General features: G+C 58.0%; 7 protein-coding genes across 7 annotated transcripts; 4 read left to right on the forward strand and 3 right to left on the reverse strand.

Moving 5' to 3' along the window:
• Positions 1–230: 230 nt before the first annotated feature.
• PSEUBRA_000345 (GINS complex) lies at positions 231–872 on the forward strand (the record flags this gene model as incomplete). Its single annotated transcript, XM_059464365.1, has 1 exon — positions 231–872. One exon carries the CDS (start codon positions 231–233, stop codon positions 870–872), a length of 642 nt encoding a protein of 213 aa, XP_059321049.1.
• Positions 873–1,161: 289 nt separating this feature from the next.
• On the forward strand, positions 1,162–2,901 carry PSEUBRA_000346 (uncharacterized protein; the record flags this gene model as incomplete). Its single annotated transcript, XM_016435962.2, has 1 exon — positions 1,162–2,901. One exon carries the CDS (start codon positions 1,162–1,164, stop codon positions 2,899–2,901), a length of 1,740 nt encoding a protein of 579 aa, XP_016294935.2.
• A 133-nt stretch (positions 2,902–3,034) lies between these two features.
• PSEUBRA_000347 (Tetratricopeptide repeat) lies at positions 3,035–6,835 on the reverse strand (the record flags this gene model as incomplete). The annotated part of the gene is made up of 1 exon (XM_016435944.1): positions 3,035–6,835. The coding sequence occupies one exon, from the start codon at positions 6,833–6,835 to the stop codon at positions 3,035–3,037; it is 3,801 nt and encodes a 1,266-aa protein (XP_016294936.1).
• Positions 6,836–7,144: 309 nt separating this feature from the next.
• PSEUBRA_000348 (Nucleoporin Nup88) lies at positions 7,145–10,423 on the forward strand (the record flags this gene model as incomplete). Its single annotated transcript, XM_016435943.2, has 1 exon — positions 7,145–10,423. The coding sequence occupies one exon, from the start codon at positions 7,145–7,147 to the stop codon at positions 10,421–10,423; it is 3,279 nt and encodes a 1,092-aa protein (XP_016294937.2).
• A 158-nt stretch (positions 10,424–10,581) lies between these two features.
• Positions 10,582–11,706, reverse strand: PSEUBRA_000349 (Acyl-CoA thioesterase; the record flags this gene model as incomplete). Its single annotated transcript, XM_016435951.1, has 1 exon — positions 10,582–11,706. The coding sequence occupies one exon, from the start codon at positions 11,704–11,706 to the stop codon at positions 10,582–10,584; it is 1,125 nt and encodes a 374-aa protein (XP_016294938.1).
• A 959-nt stretch (positions 11,707–12,665) lies between these two features.
• Positions 12,666–14,852, forward strand: PSEUBRA_000350 (Sec1-like protein; the record flags this gene model as incomplete). Its single annotated transcript, XM_016435933.1, has 1 exon — positions 12,666–14,852. One exon carries the CDS (start codon positions 12,666–12,668, stop codon positions 14,850–14,852), a length of 2,187 nt encoding a protein of 728 aa, XP_016294939.1.
• A 248-nt stretch (positions 14,853–15,100) lies between these two features.
• On the reverse strand, positions 15,101–15,568 carry PSEUBRA_000351 (uncharacterized protein; the record flags this gene model as incomplete). Its single annotated transcript, XM_016435950.1, has 1 exon — positions 15,101–15,568. One exon carries the CDS (start codon positions 15,566–15,568, stop codon positions 15,101–15,103), a length of 468 nt encoding a protein of 155 aa, XP_016294940.1.
• Between the last annotated feature and the right edge of the window lie 759 nt (positions 15,569–16,327).

Raw genomic sequence — 16,327 nt, forward strand, 5'->3', positions numbered from 1 at the left:
GGAAGCGAAGCAGGAATTTCTTGAGAGAACAACACTCGCCCGCCTCGGCTTGGCTCTCTCGCGTGCCAGCACATTTTCTCAGGAATGCACCAAACAGCGGTGTAACAGCTTGGAACTTTTCCCAAGGTTCGCCTCCACACTTTCGGCGTCCGCACCAACGTAGCCAACCAACTACGACCACACCTCGACTCCGCCTCGGATGACGCAGACACGCACACCATAGCAGCAAGATGGACCACAACTACTGGAACGTCGACGACTTTCTCGCCGACTCGCAAAAGCTACCATGCACCTTCAACGTCGACGTGCCCAACATGGGTCAGATCCAATCCAACGAGGAACGCGACATCAAAGCCCTCTCCCGCGTCGAGCTTCCCTTCTGGCTAGCCGAGCTCATGGCGCTCAACAACATCGTGTCGATCAACAAGCCCAAGTCCTTCTCCACCCGAGTCAAGGCGGCGCTCGACGCGACACCGACCTCGGTCCAATTGCGACATCAGAACATCCACTGGTACGCACTCGGTGCGCGGCTCGCCCAACTCATGGATGACGACGACACAGAGATGCAAGTGCTCTCCAAAGCATATATTGGGAGGATAGCACAGATCTTTCAGCAGTCACAGCATCTTTCGTCACTCTCGTCGGGGACGACAACAGCAGCAGCGGACGGAGATCAGAGAGGATTCGCTTCAGCACAGGCGATTGCGGCGATGGTTTCTGATGGACCGACGTTGGGCATGAGCGCGGGTAACGCGATGAGCGCCGAGATCACCGAGTTTCTGCAGGGCATGGAGGAGTCCGAGCGGGTGCTGCTCAGGAATGGACAGGATGGCGCGAGGATGATGAAGGACTTCCTGGCCGGCAACCATTGACACTCTTCCACCAGTTCAGCACCACTACACGCAACTACTCTCTCTTCGTTCGCATCTGTACTTCTAGCATTGCAATCATCTCATCGTCACCATTGTGGCCTTGGGCTGTGCTTGACTGTGAACAGGGAGACTGAAAGGCGAAGTGACCAAGAAGATCGCTCAGCAGAGCGCCCAATCAACGCGTCACGCGCGCCGTGTTGCTCTCTTTTTCTCAGTCCGCCGTGCGCTTTTCAGGGTCCAAAAATCACAACTCCCATCTTCCGAGACACCTCATTCCCAACTCAGCTTCATGCTACAACATCCCCTCAGCATGCAGCTTGAGCATCCCATCGCCAACATGACGGCTCCTTGGGCGTGGACTCTCGACACGGCTTCATCGTCATCTACGCTCGCCGGACCGTCCTCTTCGTCTGCATTCGTCTCGACAGACCCGCTCTCGTCGCTGTCAAACACCTCGGTGGAGCGCACGGCGACCGACGAGATCTTTTGGCAGGATTTCAGGCCGAAACGGTGTCCAATCAAGGTCGCGAGGCGAGAGAAGAAGCGAGCGAGGCTCAGCAGATTCGACAGCGATGACGGCGAGCACGTTGATGTTGATGCAGGAGTAAAGACGGAAGAAGACGAGTTGGCAACGTCAGCAGATGCAGCAGAGGCGGGAGAGTCAGAGGAAGACGAAGCGAGTGGAGCCGGTCAGACCTCGAGCGAGGGGTCAGTGACCAACGACGATACTGAAGACCTGCCTCCGTCCAGCGTAACGGAGATCAAGATCGAAGATGAGGTGACCGACACGAAAGACTCTCCTTCCATTGGAGCCGCATGCAAGCAAACGAGGCAAACCCAGCCTGAGGCCGCCGCCTATGCAACGCATTTGATCGCTCGAGCTATCCATCGGCACGCCCTTCTAGACGGCGAAGCGGACATCGCGGCTTCCGCTGTCACGCATGATTCCCCTTCACCACTCACCTACAAAGAGACAGTCCGACTAGTCCGTCTGGTCGCAATGATCTTTCGCTTCCCCAAATCCTCCCGTCGCATCGTGCGTCGTCGCCGTCCTCGCCCGTCCGACTCCAACCCTGACTCCACGCTCGACTCATCCACTGCATCCGCCTCGACCTCCGCAGCCAGCACAAGCACCTCCATCATCGAGCTCAAGCCCAAGTATGTCTCGAGCACGTCACGCAAACCACGCATTCTCGCCAAGATCCACCCGGACGATGCGCTACCACATTCAGCGGCAGTGCTGAAGCTCATCGCGCTCATTCCAGCAGCTCTGCCGTCGCGCGTGGGCTGTGTGGACTGGATCGTGGACATTGCGGTGCAGGCGAGGCGAGATGAATATGGTAACATTCTGCTGCCCAATAGCGCTTATGAATGCGGGACGGGTAGAGGTGAGAGCGAGGATACGGAGATCGGGAATGTGACCATTAAGAAGGAGGACGAAGAGGAGCAGGAAGGGAAGGTGACAAGGTCCAGAAGACTGAGAGCGGGGACAAGCGGGCTGGCTCTGGCCAGAGCCGTCGACGCGGAAGCTGACTTGAAGGCAGAAGAGCAGGATGCAGTCGCCACACCGGATACCTCACTGGCTGTGGAGGAGCAGGTCGACTCGCACACGTCCACCCCGATGGACTCGTCAGACGCCGCACCGTTCTCCTCGCCACTTTCCTCCGCCATTGCCCCACCAGACGAATCCGCACCCCGCAAACCGAAGCTCAACAACCTTTCCAAGCTCCTCGCCGAGCGCATGCGCGAGAAGCGAGAAGCCAAAACGCTGCTTTTGCGAACCCACCAGTCACTGCGAAAGAAGAGGAGCGTCGATGCGGAGGACGACTCGGTTTCACGCGAAGAAGCGGGCGTGGTAGCGGCAGAGGAAGACGAGGGGGATGATATGGATACCGAGACGCTCGCAAACACCATTGCCAACAGCGCTAGGGTCAATGCTCGTGCTGCGATCTTGGGAGAGGACGGCGGTGGAGTGAGGGACCTAGCTGGAGGTGAGGGCGATGTGACGATCAAGCAGGAAGATGTGTGAAGGATCGCTCGACATGGTGACAACCAGACGTGAGGATGTGCCTTCGAAGCACTGGTTTCAACACGAAGCAGATACCCTCATTCACACAAGCACACGATCCCATGCAATGCATTCATCCTCCTTGCTTAGCGAGCTACACCGTCAGATACCGCTCATACAGCTCCCTCGCCCTGTCGGCACTCCCACTCGTCGTGTAGATCAAGGCCAAATTCCACGCTGCCTCCCTTTTCATCCCCCACCCTTCTCCCTCTCCGTTATACTCCAAAACATTCCTATACCTTCGCTCGGCCAAATGCACCAGACCAACATGATGCAGAGCTCTAGCGGCGTTGTACTCCATCTCGGCCCACTTTCCCTCCTCCCTGAACTTCCGGTAGTCCTGGAGGAACGATAGGGCGGTGAGGATCATATGATGGCGGTTGTCGGTTTGACGGTTGGTGCTGCGACCGAGGAAGGCGGTGGCGGTGACGAGGCAGAGCAGCGGATCGGCGGGTTGGACGGCGAAAGCGCGACCAAAGAAGGCGGCCGAGGATTGAAAGCCGCCCGAGTAGAGGAGCATGTAGCCGTAGTGGAGTTCGGCGAGGGGCGAGGGTTTGGTGGGTCGAGCGAGACGGATGGCCAGAGCTGGGTCGGGTCGATCGCCTTTGATGTCTTGGGATGGGGCTGAGCTGAAAGGGGCGGACGTGGAGGAGGGCTCGTCTGATAGGGATCCGTCCGAGTCCTCAGCATGAACGTCGTCCTCTCCGTCGTCTCTCTCATCATTCGCCTGTCGCAGGTGACCAGCACCATCGGTCTTCGTCAACGAGTTGTACACCGCCACCGGCACCTGCCATCGCTTGTTGGTCGTCGAAAATCGACACTGCACCCCCCTCGCCACCGCCTCCCCCGATCTCATCCTCCTCTGATAGAACTTGATATCATTATTCCCGATCATCTTCCCCAAACTGTGAAACCCGGTCGCATTCGCCAGACTGGCGCCCAGCTTCAGCGGCAGATTATGAAACTGCATCTCCTGCGCCAACCAGCGCACTGCGCTCCACACCGTCGGCCAGTCTTGCACGTAGAGCGCGCACGAGAGCCACGACAGCTGGACGACGAGCATCCGATCAAACATGCCCCACACCACCGCGCTCGTGTGCAGCGACTGCAGAAGCGTATTGACCACCGTGATGGGTTCGCCGGATTTGACGAGCAGGAAGCAATATTTGGAGAAGAGCGCGATCCAATGCTCGATCGGTAGACCGCGGAATTTGGACATGTCGAGCTGTTTGGGGCCGGGCTCGGAACGTTGGCGCGAGGCGTCGCCAGCTTCGCTGCCGTCACCGAGGTCGGAGGTAGCTTCGTCCTCGACGAGCTGATCTTGCAGGCGGTGGAGAAGGTTCTTGGCTTGAGTGGAGATTGTGGTGGGTCCACCGCCGCCGCGTGTGTTGAGGAGACTCGCGAGTGTGCCGGACGCGATGGCTTCTTGTCGGCGCTGTCTGCCCGCAGCGGTACGGTTGCCTCCCGGTCGACGCCGCTTGAGATGGTGACCGTTGAGACGAGGATTGAGGCGTAAAGCGTCGATGAGGCTGCTGGCTTCTTCCAGCCATTGCGCTGTCTGTCGATACCGCTTCTCACGGGCCTCTACACTCTCGGACGAAATGTAAAAAGGTCCCATCGCTTCTTCGGTCTCTTTGTTGATGGCGACGTCGTGCCTCCAGAAGCCTTCGATGAAGACGTGAGGGTCGAGCAACTCGAGTCGTCGCCAGGCGAGCTGCGTCTCCTGCTCTCGCTGCGCTTCCAGCTTGAGCCTCTGTTCTCGGTTGTAGTTCATCCTCGCCCGTTTGGCGAGTGACGCCTTTGCTGCGGGAGTCGCACCCATCTCGTCGAAGAAGGACAGCGACCCGTCATTTGCGATGCCGGACTGTGTCGTCCCAGACGCACCATATGCAGTCTCGGTCTGGGCTCCGGCCTCCCTTTGCATCTGCAAGATTCGCATGACCTGCTGAAGTACTTCCAACGACTTCTCCTTTTCTCCCAGCCCTTCGTACACCTCTGCGAGCCGCATCTGCCATTCCAGGGTATCTGGCGAAGCCTCGACGACAGGCTCGTACAGCCGAGCTGCCTCTTCCAGCTCTCCAAGCACGTGATTGCACGCGGCCAGTTTAGCGTACAGCGACACTTCGTCCGTCGCATACTCTGTGGTGGCAAGGTCCGTGAGCACGTCTAGCGCTTCAGGCCAGAACTTGTGCTCGTAGTAGCAGTCGCCGATCTCGGCAAAAATCTGAGGCCTGTCCCCAGGATCGCCTTCGGTGAGAATGTCGAAGTGATGCTTGGCTTCGGCTACGTCACCCAGCATCATTCGAGCCTTGCCTAGGCGGAGACGGATCTCGGGATCGAGCATGTGCGATTCTGCGTTCTCGACTTGTCGTCCGTAGCCTTCTTGATCGCGCTCCTTGCGGATCTGTGGGTCGATATCACCGTCGAATTCGCGGTCGTCGTTGACAGGGTCCCAGAAGTTTTCGTTGACTCGACCGTCGAGCCACCGAGCAGTCTGTCGGAGAAGCTTGACCGTCTCGAGGGGCTTGCGTGTCAAGAGCATGAGGTCGGCAAGGGTGACCAGCTCTGAGATGCGGAAGTTGTTGGAGGTCGGGGCAGTACCGACCGGTTGACTTGCGCTTTCGGCTTCGTTTGCGCCTGTCAAGGCGGGGTCCAGCAGCCCATCGGTCGTGGGTGACGGAAAGGCTTCCATGCTTGACTTTCGCCATCGCTCCAGCACCTCGATTCCGCGATCGTAATCGCCGGTGCTTACAAGCATGGGAACAAGCTCCTGGACGACAGACGCATCATACGACTGCAGCTTGAGAATATCGAGCATGCCGTTGATGGCAGCTTTGTAGTCACCCAAGTCTCGCAATAGTAGAGCACGATCCCAGATGCTGTCGATGTCCGACTTGTTGATCTTGATGGCTTGCTGGAAGCAGTAGATCGCTTGTCGGTACAGCATTTGGGCGATGGAACGATATGCAAGCCGCTTCCATTCTCCCGATGCGCCAGACTCGAGATGAGTGCCGATGATTCGACACTGTATGCTCTTCTCTTCCTCGCCCAACTCTTCGTAGATCAGCCCTAGCGTCTTCCAGGCAGTCTTGACGTTGGGTTCGATACGGATCACTTCTTCGAGCTTGGGGATGGCGTCGTAGAGACGGTGCTCGACGTACGCCATGTTTGCGTCAGCTAGAAGAGCCTGCACCTCCGGCGACAGGGGCTGCTCGTGTGCCTTTCGGCGCGCCCGACGTTTCTGCTTGAAGCCCGCAGCTGCACGCAGCTCATTTTCGAATTCGGCGTTCTCAGCCTCGATGGAGGTGTCCCAGCGCTGACGCAGCGCGCCAGCCTCTCGAGATGTGTCTTGCAGTGAGCTGACAAGACGTTGAAAGGACTCCGGCTCGAAGTCTGCTTCTGCATCGTCGGCTTCGTTTTCGTGTGGCCTTGGCTTAGAAGGACCGGCGTGGCCGAAGAGCTGAGGATCAAGACCATCCAGGTTCATGGCATCCTCCGCCGCTGAGTCGTCAACATCATCTTCGTCCTCGTCATTTGAGTCGTCATCTCTCGCTGCCCCGTGTCGGCTTCGGTTGCGCTTGAAGTGCTTACTTGGAGCCCCGGCCATCCGCGTTGAAGAAGAAGCCTTCCTTGGCGGCTTTTTGGAGAGTGCCTTCCTCGTGTCGTTGGCACTCGCATCGGATACATCTTCCTCGTCCCATTCCGGTTCGCTTGAGTTAGAGTCTTCCTCGTCGTCGTCGTAGGTGCCGAATGCAAGTGCTCCGAACTCGGCCTCGTCGCTATCCGCGTCCACGTTCATAGCAGCGAGACGCGACAGCTGTATGTTGTCGCTGGATACCGCGCTGCGTGCGAACCGGCGCGAACTTTTCCTGCCGGGTCCCGCTTCTGCATCCATCTTGCTAGATGCCGCCGTTCTGAGCGGGTCCGAGCTCAGCCTGCAGCTGCCGTGTGGTGATGAGAGGTCAGAGGGAAGGTGCATACATGCAACTCGAGGAAAGTGGAGAACGCAGGGTCCAAAGTCCAACACAAAGCGATTTTGGGTTATGTAAGCTTGACCATTCCAACCCAAGTCACGCTCAAGCCGCAATTCTTAGAAGAAAGCAAACCAACACCTTTGGCCTTGACCTGCCGCATCTCGTTCCAATCCCACACCATCTCGGCATTCTGCCACAAGCCGCTGTTTTCTAACAGGAGGAGAGGCACTATGAGCAACACACAAGCCGCTCTGGGTGGGTACCCGCAGTCGCCGGATCCCACCTTGGGCGATCCGCAATGGCTCCGGCAGCTGTCGTCTCACGCCATCTTCGCGTCTCCACCAGCATTGGATGGGATTTCAGCCTCGTCAAGTATCCCCGGCGCACACACAAGACTCATGACCATCAGAGGCACGGATCTCATCGCCGTCGTCAACAATGAAGTCCGAATCGCATCGTTGGTAGATGCCAAAGCATTGGCTACCAATCCGCCTTTCTCGCCTTTCCCCTCTTCATCAAGTATGGCGTCTACCTCTTACAAAGTCTTAATGCCAGCTCACGGGAAAGGCATCGAATTCGATATTCGACACATCTGCATCAATCCGACAGGCAAGCTTCTCGCTTGTGTGGGTGATAGCCAGATCACGCTCGTCGTCATGCCTCGTACAGGCTACACCAAGCACGTCGATCGTGAGATCGTCTGTCAGACAGTATCTATTGGGCCCTACTACCACTCTGCGCACTCGGATGCCATCGTGTCGAAAGTGGACTGGCATCCATGGGGCGAGAACGGCACTTCATTTCTGGTACTCACAGAAGATGGTTTGCTTCGAGAATACGACGTGGCCAGGGACGCCGAAGAACCCCAACAGACCGCATCTTTCCTGCCAACACACAATCACGCAGCATCACAGCGCTCTCGTTCGCGCTCAGCAACTCCGAGTGTCGCCTACCGCAGCTCCGACCAAAGCACACGAACCGTCGGTCTGTCTGCAGATGACGACGACGCTACCACAGCCGTCAGTTTCTCCCTGTGCGTGTCAAGTCCAGCCTCCCCTCGCTCGACGCCTTTCGATCACGACACGGAAGAGACATCAACATATGCCGCATCTCGCTCCGGGCATCTCGCCGACTGGTCCCCACTCACCGTCTTCGGTTTGATGAAGAACGGCGATGTCTGGGCACTATGCCCGTTCCTGCCCAAGAACGCCAGCGTGCCTGCTGCGTATATCCACAATCTCGCCAAGCTCGCGTCGTATCGTGCGCAATCACTCGAGACGCAGAACACGTCCAATGTCGACACTCAGCTCCGCTACGTGAACTCCCTGCTCAAGCAGGCATCGAAAGGCTCGGCGAGGGATTCGGGGGAGGACCGAAGACGACAGAGCTCCGTTACGCCCGGTCCGGAGCGGTCTGCTCGATCGTGGTCCACGTCCACGATGGACCTTGACCAACTGATAGACTCGCCAGTAGGCTCGGGACGACAAGATGAGGGAGCAGAGGGAGTCGCCGAGCTGCACGATGGCCCCGTCCGGCTGCATCCTCCTTCTTGGTCTTATAGGCAGAACATCGCTCAGGGCGGTAGTGCGAAGAAAGCGCCAAGACCTCAAGGTCCATTCTTGCTCAAGCCGGCTCCTGTGGAGCTGTGCGACGAGCGAGAGAGCGTGGCGTGTGACCTCATGTGGACTTGGCTCACCGACGAGGGCGCTGACGACACACCAAGCGATGTCGTGACAGGCGTGGCAGCACTCAGCATCGTTGGCCACGACGGACGAGTGGATGTCGCACTCCTTTTCGAACCTGTCGAAGCAGCTTGGAACTCGAAGCCATCTGGACAGCGATCTAGAGCGCCCCGCCAAAGCAAGCCGCTGAAGACGAATCGCTATGGCCTCTCGGACACCGAAGACGAGGCAGACGAGCTGGAAGCTCTCACCCTCGAAGACCCAGAGGAGCTCCCGTCATTGCTCATCTACGAGACCATCGATCTTGGTCTGCTTGACACAGCAACTGACAATGGCGTCGCGTCTCAATCCGCAGCTTCAGATCTGCTGCTGGATCAGATGGCGGCTCACAAACCATGCTTCGTACGAGATCCGCTGTACGGCGACACGGTGTATATCTATCACGCTTTCGGTGCACAGTGCCTCGGCTTTGCTCCGTGGGCACGGAAGCTCATCGAGGCACTCAATTTGCCCTCGCAGGACGAGCTCGACAACGATGCTGGCAACGACACTTCGCTCGCCGGCACGGAATCGCGCGAGCAAGCGCTCGTCAAGATGCTCCATCAGGGCCACAACACTGAGGTCGTCTGGGTGGTCAACACGCTCGCGCCTGGCAGCAACAAAGGTCTCGAGGTCAACCCGGTGACCGCTGTGTGCATTCTCTCGGACGTGTACCTGTCGTACGCGTTCCTTGCAGTGACCGTCGATCGGCAGCTGGTCGGTGTCGAGCTTTCGCTGCGTGTAGAGCAAGATACGCTTGACTTCGACACGACCCGAGATCACTCTGTTGCGGTCGGATCGGGTGACGCTGCCGATGGTGCGAAGCCCTACGTCTCCCTTCTCGGCGAGACGCCTTTTCGACCACCATCGATCTTTGCCCAGTCGGCCGGCGTCCAGGGACTGCCGAGTCAGCCTCGTCGAGCGGCCCTCGCCGGCGCATCGACCAAGACCGAGCTTCAGATCACGCCCGAACTCCTCCGCACGCTCGGCAAGACAGTCGAGACGTACCGCCACGAGATCCGGGACGTCGTTTCAGCCGGAAACGCCGTGCAAGCGCGGCTCGACCTGCAAGTACGCGAGATGACGCGCCAGCTCGAAAAGCTCAACACCGTCCGTCTGCGATGCGACAAGTTGGGCGGCCAGGGCGTTCTCAGCGAACGCGTCTCCCAGCTCGCCCGCACCCAACTTCAATTGGTCGCACGCATCGATAAGGCGTTGCAGCGTCTCATGGACTCGCACCAACCCAGGCTGTCCATGTACGAGACCAAATGGTTCGAGGAGCTCGAGCGCATCGCGGCCGAGGTGGGCGTGTCGAGGGACGCCAAGGGGGAGATCAGCGTGGATACGAGGTCGAATAGGAAGGCGCTCGCGGCGAAAGCGGAGCTTTTGAGCCATCAGCTGTCGTTGTTGCGACCGCAGATGGATGCGATGCGCGAGCAGCGTAGGTGGTCGACGGGGGTGCAGGATGGGATGTTGGGCGGAGAACAGTTGAAGAAGGTGGAGAAGATGTTGGGGAGTGAGGCGGTGATGTTGGCTGAGGCCAAGGAGAAGGTGCACCAGCTTAACAAGAGGATTGCGCAGATCAGACCGAGAGATGTACCGGCGGTAGGTGGCGGCGCTGGATACGACGCGGATTCTTCCATCTCGTTCTCGAATGCCAGCATCGGATTTGGTGGAGCGGGCCGTTTGCCGACGAGCAGCACGGCAGCCAATCTGGCAGACTTTTCCTTCGCTTCCAGAAGCTCGCCCTTCCGTACACACTCGAGGACCGGATCGAGCTTTGCCTGATCGATGCAGCTGCTCTGCAGCGCTCGGTACTGAAGTTTGGCAATTTGACGTGCTCTTCACATTCAGCGGGGCTCTTGGCCTGTTGTGGTTTGATATACGGGAACTTCTCGATTGGTGATAACGAGACAAAGGTGTACAGACATTGCAAACTCTCCATTCTAGAGCTTCGCCTTGTCCTTCGGCGCCGCATCTTTGGGTTTGCTGGTCTGACCCCTGATCAGACCCTCTTGCGAAACGACAGCCACGAGCGTGCCATCTTCCCTATAGATCCGTCCAATCACGACTCCGCGCCCATTCGACGCTGCCTGGGTCTGCATCATGAACAGCAACCACTCGTGCACCTCAAACGGCTGGTAGAACCACATGCTATGGTCCAGGCTCGCCATCATTTTGATCCGCCTACTATTGTTGAGCGCCTTCGGAACTGTGCTCAGGAGGTAGAAATCGGATGCGTACGCCAGGGCGACTTTTTGCGCTTCGAGGCCTCCGGCCATGGGACGTCGAGTTCGCATCCAAAACGCCTGTTGGTTGCCGGGAGTCGGGATGCCGTTGCGGTCGTACATGCCCGGAAGAGCATCTCGGATCTCGACGGGTGATGCTTGACGATCGCTGATCCATCCTTCGAGGACTTTTCGGACGCGGGGGTCGGGATTGCCGTGCTGTAGGACCTCCTGGTATCGCTTCTCGTTGAGCGGACACTCCATCGGTGAGGCGAGGGCTTTGAAGTTGATCGGGCGCGCAGAGTGATTGCCGGTAGCGTGCGAGCCTGTGATGGACTCGAGGAGATGCTTTCCATCCGCATCGAGCGAGGGGAGGGGGATGGCGAACACCGGCTCGTTCGGCTCGGGCTTCTGGTAGCTCAGGATGATGGTGAAGATCGTCCTGCCATTTTGAAGAGCGTTGACGGAGCGGGTGACGTACGATCCACCATCGCGAACACGTCGGACCTGGTAGATGATTGGCTTGGTCTCGTCACCCGCGAGGAGGAAGTAGCTGTGAAGCGAGTGAAGTAGCATGCCTTCGCGAACGGTCTTGTTGGATGCTGCGACGGCTTGCGCGATGACCTGGCCGCCAAAGACGCCGCGCGCTCGGGCAGGCTTCCACAGCGTCAAGGACTTGTAGAGATCCGCATCGATCTCGTCCACCTCAAGCGCTTCGGCGATCTCGGGAACACCGGTGCGGGACGGCGAGTTGACACCTTGCTCGAATACGGCAGGCTCGATTGGCAGCTCCTCTTCGGATGTTGGTTCGCGACCCATCTCGCGCGCTCCTGTCTTGGTCATGGTGGAAGGGTTCGTCGAGTAGCGAGTGTTCGCTAGATATTGAGTTGGCCGTGCGCGACCGTGCGAGCAAGATGAAGGTGATCTCGTCGGAGGTGGGCTTGTTGGTGTGTGGTGGAATGGAAGCGTTTCGGCTGGACCCTCTTGGAGAGGCTATTTCTAAGCGAGATAGCAGTCACCTTTTCAGGATTTCAGCCAGTCCGTGCTCAGGTGTCTCAGCGTCAGTGAGCATGGCGTGAAAGCCACGCAACCAGCATACACTACATCTACTATCTGGTTGTAGCTTCGAGTCGTTGCGCCCACTCTGCGCATCGATGCCCTCCAGCTGCATTGCCGTGCTCAGTCAACAGCGACGTCTGTTTGCAGCGACAACAATGGCGTGGCTCGCACAGGGTCGCGCATATGAACCGGTTGCCGGCTTCTTTTTTAGGATTTGCGGCCGGTGCTCCCCAGTTGCGTAGCTCGATTGCGCTCCTTCAGCTTTATGATTCTCTCTGAGGTCGTAAAAATTGACAGCCGCGGTAGTCTGAGCGTATGCCCACCTGTCTAGGTACAAGTCTGAGTGCCTTGAGCTGCAGTGTGGCTGTCACGAGCAAGGCTTGAAGATGTGTCGGGCCGCCAGTTTCTCAAGTCTTTGCCGAAATAGCCGTTTTTAAAGAGCTTTGTCGAGCGAGAGAGCGGCAAGCTGCATCCAATCTCGCACAGACGCGTGCGAGTCGGGAAATTGACGAGAGCACAGGACAGGTGACGGTGTAACACGTTTCGGACAATAACTATATCGCGCGGAAATGCTGTTCTACGATCTCCACGTTGCTGAAGCATGGGCCAGCCAGCCAGTCGCCTGCATCAGACACCAACACTCTTCTTGATCATCGTTCCTGCTCTCATCCATCAAAAACAGCGCTCGCCATCCCTCTTTGTCTGGAGGCAGACCAGAGCGTACAAGGTCGCAGGCATCCATAATGGCCTCAGCAACTTCGGCTCCCACCTCGAGTCTTCGCATAGCCCAGGTCAACTCGTTGCTCTCCCTCCTCAACCTCAACACCTCGTCCTTCAACCATGCCGCGTCCACATCATCCGCACCAGGATCGAATTACAACTCGAGACCAGGGTCCGCGGCTGGTCATACTGACTCTGCGACAGGAGCAGGCGGCGCGGACCCAGCCATCCCATCCGGCCCACCAGTATGGAAGGTGCTCATCATGGACAAGGTCTCCAAGGACATCCTAGCCACGTCACTACGAGTCCAAGATCTGCGAGAGAACGGTGTCACGTTGCATATGCAGCTGCATTCGGATCGGCCACCACTTCCAGACGTACCTGCCGTCTACTTTGTCTCGCCCACCTCCCAGAACGTTCAACGGATCGCGCAGGACATGAAGCGGATGCTCTATGAAAGCTTTTACGTCAACTTCACCAGCACCGTGCCCAAAGCTGTGATGGAGGAGTTTGCCAACCTTGTAGCAGCAGATGGGACAGGGCAACTGGTACAGCAGGTTTACGATCAGTACTTGAACTTCATCGTCCTCGAGCCGAACCTGTTCGAGCTTCTTCCGGATGCATCGACGCCTACCTCCAGTACAGCTGCCACGAACGGCGCTGCTGCCTCTGCATCAACCAGCCTCACAACCTACGAGCGTCTCAACGACCCCAAGTCCGGCCAAAAGGACGTCGAAGATGCCACCGACCGCATCGCCGCCGGCCTCTTCTCCACCCTAGCAACCATGGGAGCGCTCCCCATCATCCGCTCGCCTCGAGGCAACGCCGCCGAACTCGTCGCCCGCAAGCTCGAGTCCAAGATCCGCGAGCACATCACCAGCTCTCGCGGCGGCACCAACCTCTTCTCCGAATCCTCTGCCAGTCATCCCAGCTGGTCCTCCTCTCGACCGCTCCTCGTGGTTCTCGATCGCAACGTCGACCTGGTCCCCATGCTTGCGCACAGCTGGACGTACCAAGCGCTGGTTCAGGATGTGTTGGATCTGCAGCTGAACCGCGTGACGGTGGTTTCGAGCGAAAACGGAATCAGCAGTAAAAAGACGTACGATCTCGACTCGAAGGACTTTTTCTGGTCCAAGAACTCGGCTACCCCTTTTCCGCAGGTGGCGGAGGATATCGATCACGAGTTGAACCGGTATAAATCGGATGCTGCGGAGATTACGCGCTCGACGGGGATCAGCAGCATGGACGAGGTCGGGCAGCTGGATGCGACGTCCAATGCGGCGCATCTGAAAGCGGCCATTACGGCACTGCCCGAGCTGACGCAGCGCAAATCGACCATCGACGCGCACATGAACATCGCCACGTCTTTGCTGCAGGGCATCAAATCGCGCGGGCTCGACACGCTTTTCCAGTTGGAAGAAGCCATCGCACGCCAGAAGAAGGAGGCGATTCTCGAGGTGGTTCGCGACCAATCGTTGGAGGATGTCAACGACAAGTTGCGGCTCTTCATCATCTTCTACCTCTCCGCACCCGATTCTGCGCTGTCCCGGTCCGACGTGGAAGACTTCGAACGAATCCTCCGGGAACAAGGAGCGGATCTATCGGCGTTGACGTATGTCAAAAAGGTGCGCGAGTTGACTCGGATGACGATGCTCGCCTCCGCGCCTGCACCCGCAACGACGACGGAGCCGAGTGCGGGTTTCAAAGGTTTCTCCTCACTCTCCTCTCGATTGACCGATCGACTTAAAGATACTGGGTTGGAAAACCTGGTCCAGGGGGTGAAAAACTTCCTCCCCGCTCAGAAGGATCTCACCATCACCCGTCTGGTGGCCTCACTGATGGAGCCGCAGGGAGCAAACGCCCAAGCGCTCAAGGAGACGGACGAGTATCTGTTTTTCGATCCCAAAGCCCCGCGAACGCGCGGGGCGGCAGGAGCAGGCGGCGTCAAGGCGAGACAGGTGTTTAGCGAAGCTATCGTGTTTGTCGTCGGCGGAGGTGGGTATGTCGAGTTTGCCAATCTGCAGGAGTATGCGGCGCGCACGACGGCGGCGGGTGGACAAGCCCCAGGAGCAGCGGGTACGGTGGGGAAGAAGATCACCTATGGCGCGACGGAGATCTTGAAGCCTATCGAGTTCGTGAGGGCTTTGGCGCATTTGGCTGGCGGAGACGTGGCCAAGGCTGGCCCAAGCGTGACAAGTGCCGCCAAGTAAGATGCAATGCAAGCATATCACTTCAGACAGACACAGACAGCAAAGAGGTTGTGGTTGTGCAAGATCGTACGATTTTACGGTCGAGTGCAAGAATGAGTGGTTTAGAAATACAATGCTGATGAATGGATACAAGTATGCGATGCGGAGACAAGATGCTGGTATACGGTGAATTGGTGACTCGAGAGAGCGCGGGGAGATGGAGCAATAGAGATCTTGACGAGTCGTGAATCTTGAAAACGGTTTCCTGTTTACGATCGGCGTCTGCTCCTGCCCCTAGTCTCCGTCTCGCTCGGTGAGAAGAGCGATGTCCACAGACCCGACAACTTCTTCTTCTCCTTCTTGTCGACCTTCTCCACCTTTGGTTCCTCTTTGGGTGGGCGAGCATTGCCGTTCTGCCTGGAGGTCATGTTGCCCGTGTAGGTGCCGTCGAGCTTGGCCTTTTCGATGGCGAGACGTTCCTTCTGCCACATGGTGGATGTGTGGTCCGCCATGCGACGCGCGTATGCCAGGTGCGCCTGGACGGCGTCCCACTCCTCGAGCGAGTCTGCTGCGGACGAGGCGGTGGAGGAGGAGGAGGAGAAGCGGGAGTGGACAGGCGAGGTGGGTGACGAGGCCTCGGAGGAGGGCGAGGAGAGGTGGAAGTGCGTCAGCATCGGTGGCACGAACGATGCGCCTCCGATGTGGACGACGTGGTGCGACGTGTCGGCGTTGTACATTGTGGCTCTTGCTTATGAGGTACGTGTTTGGAGGAGATGGTGGTCCTGTGATATGAGTGGAGTTGGGTGTCTGGCTTTGATCCTCTGTGTATGGGATGGGCGCTGTGTGTTGTAGATGTATAAGCTTTGTTAGGGTTGATGGTGGGGAGGATGGCCTCGACGACGACGACGGACCTCCCTAGACTATATACCTTTCACCATGACTCAACCACACAATGGGGCTGACATGGTACGAGGGGCTGAGCGCCGGGCTGTCACAAGTGGAGTTGCGTTTCCGTGCTTCTGTCATGCGAGATGAGTCTCATTTCTTTCCTCGTCTCCATGGAGCAAAAGGCCAAGCCTGCCAAGCGCACTCTCTGCACGTCACACAAAAGTCTAAAAAAATCTTACGCGGCGGCGCTTACCCGTGAGGTGTGGGCGGAGATAGCTTTCCGAAAAAACATCACACGGCACAGGGCGGCCGAGACCATGGCTGGAATGGGCTGACCATCCCGCGGCATTTTGTGCAACACGGCATCCATACACAAGACGTGCGCCAAGGTGATCAGGTACCATGCCAAGCAGGGCCAAGGCTTCGCATCCTCTGCCCACGCTCGCACTGACCCATACACGAACCCGCCTTGCCACCCACGGGCCCTTTGTCCTACACTACGAACGTTGAGAAAGGTGGGATGTGAACATGGTGTGTGTGTGTGTGTGCTGCGGAAGTGTTGTGAGTCACGACTAGCTCGCACAAACTCGAGCTAGCGTGCGACTAGG

This window comes from Kalmanozyma brasiliensis (genome assembly GCF_000497045.1).
Source record: "Kalmanozyma brasiliensis GHG001 unplaced genomic scaffold PSEUBRA_SCAF1, whole genome shotgun sequence".
NCBI classification, from domain to species: domain Eukaryota; kingdom Fungi; phylum Basidiomycota; class Ustilaginomycetes; order Ustilaginales; genus Kalmanozyma; species Kalmanozyma brasiliensis.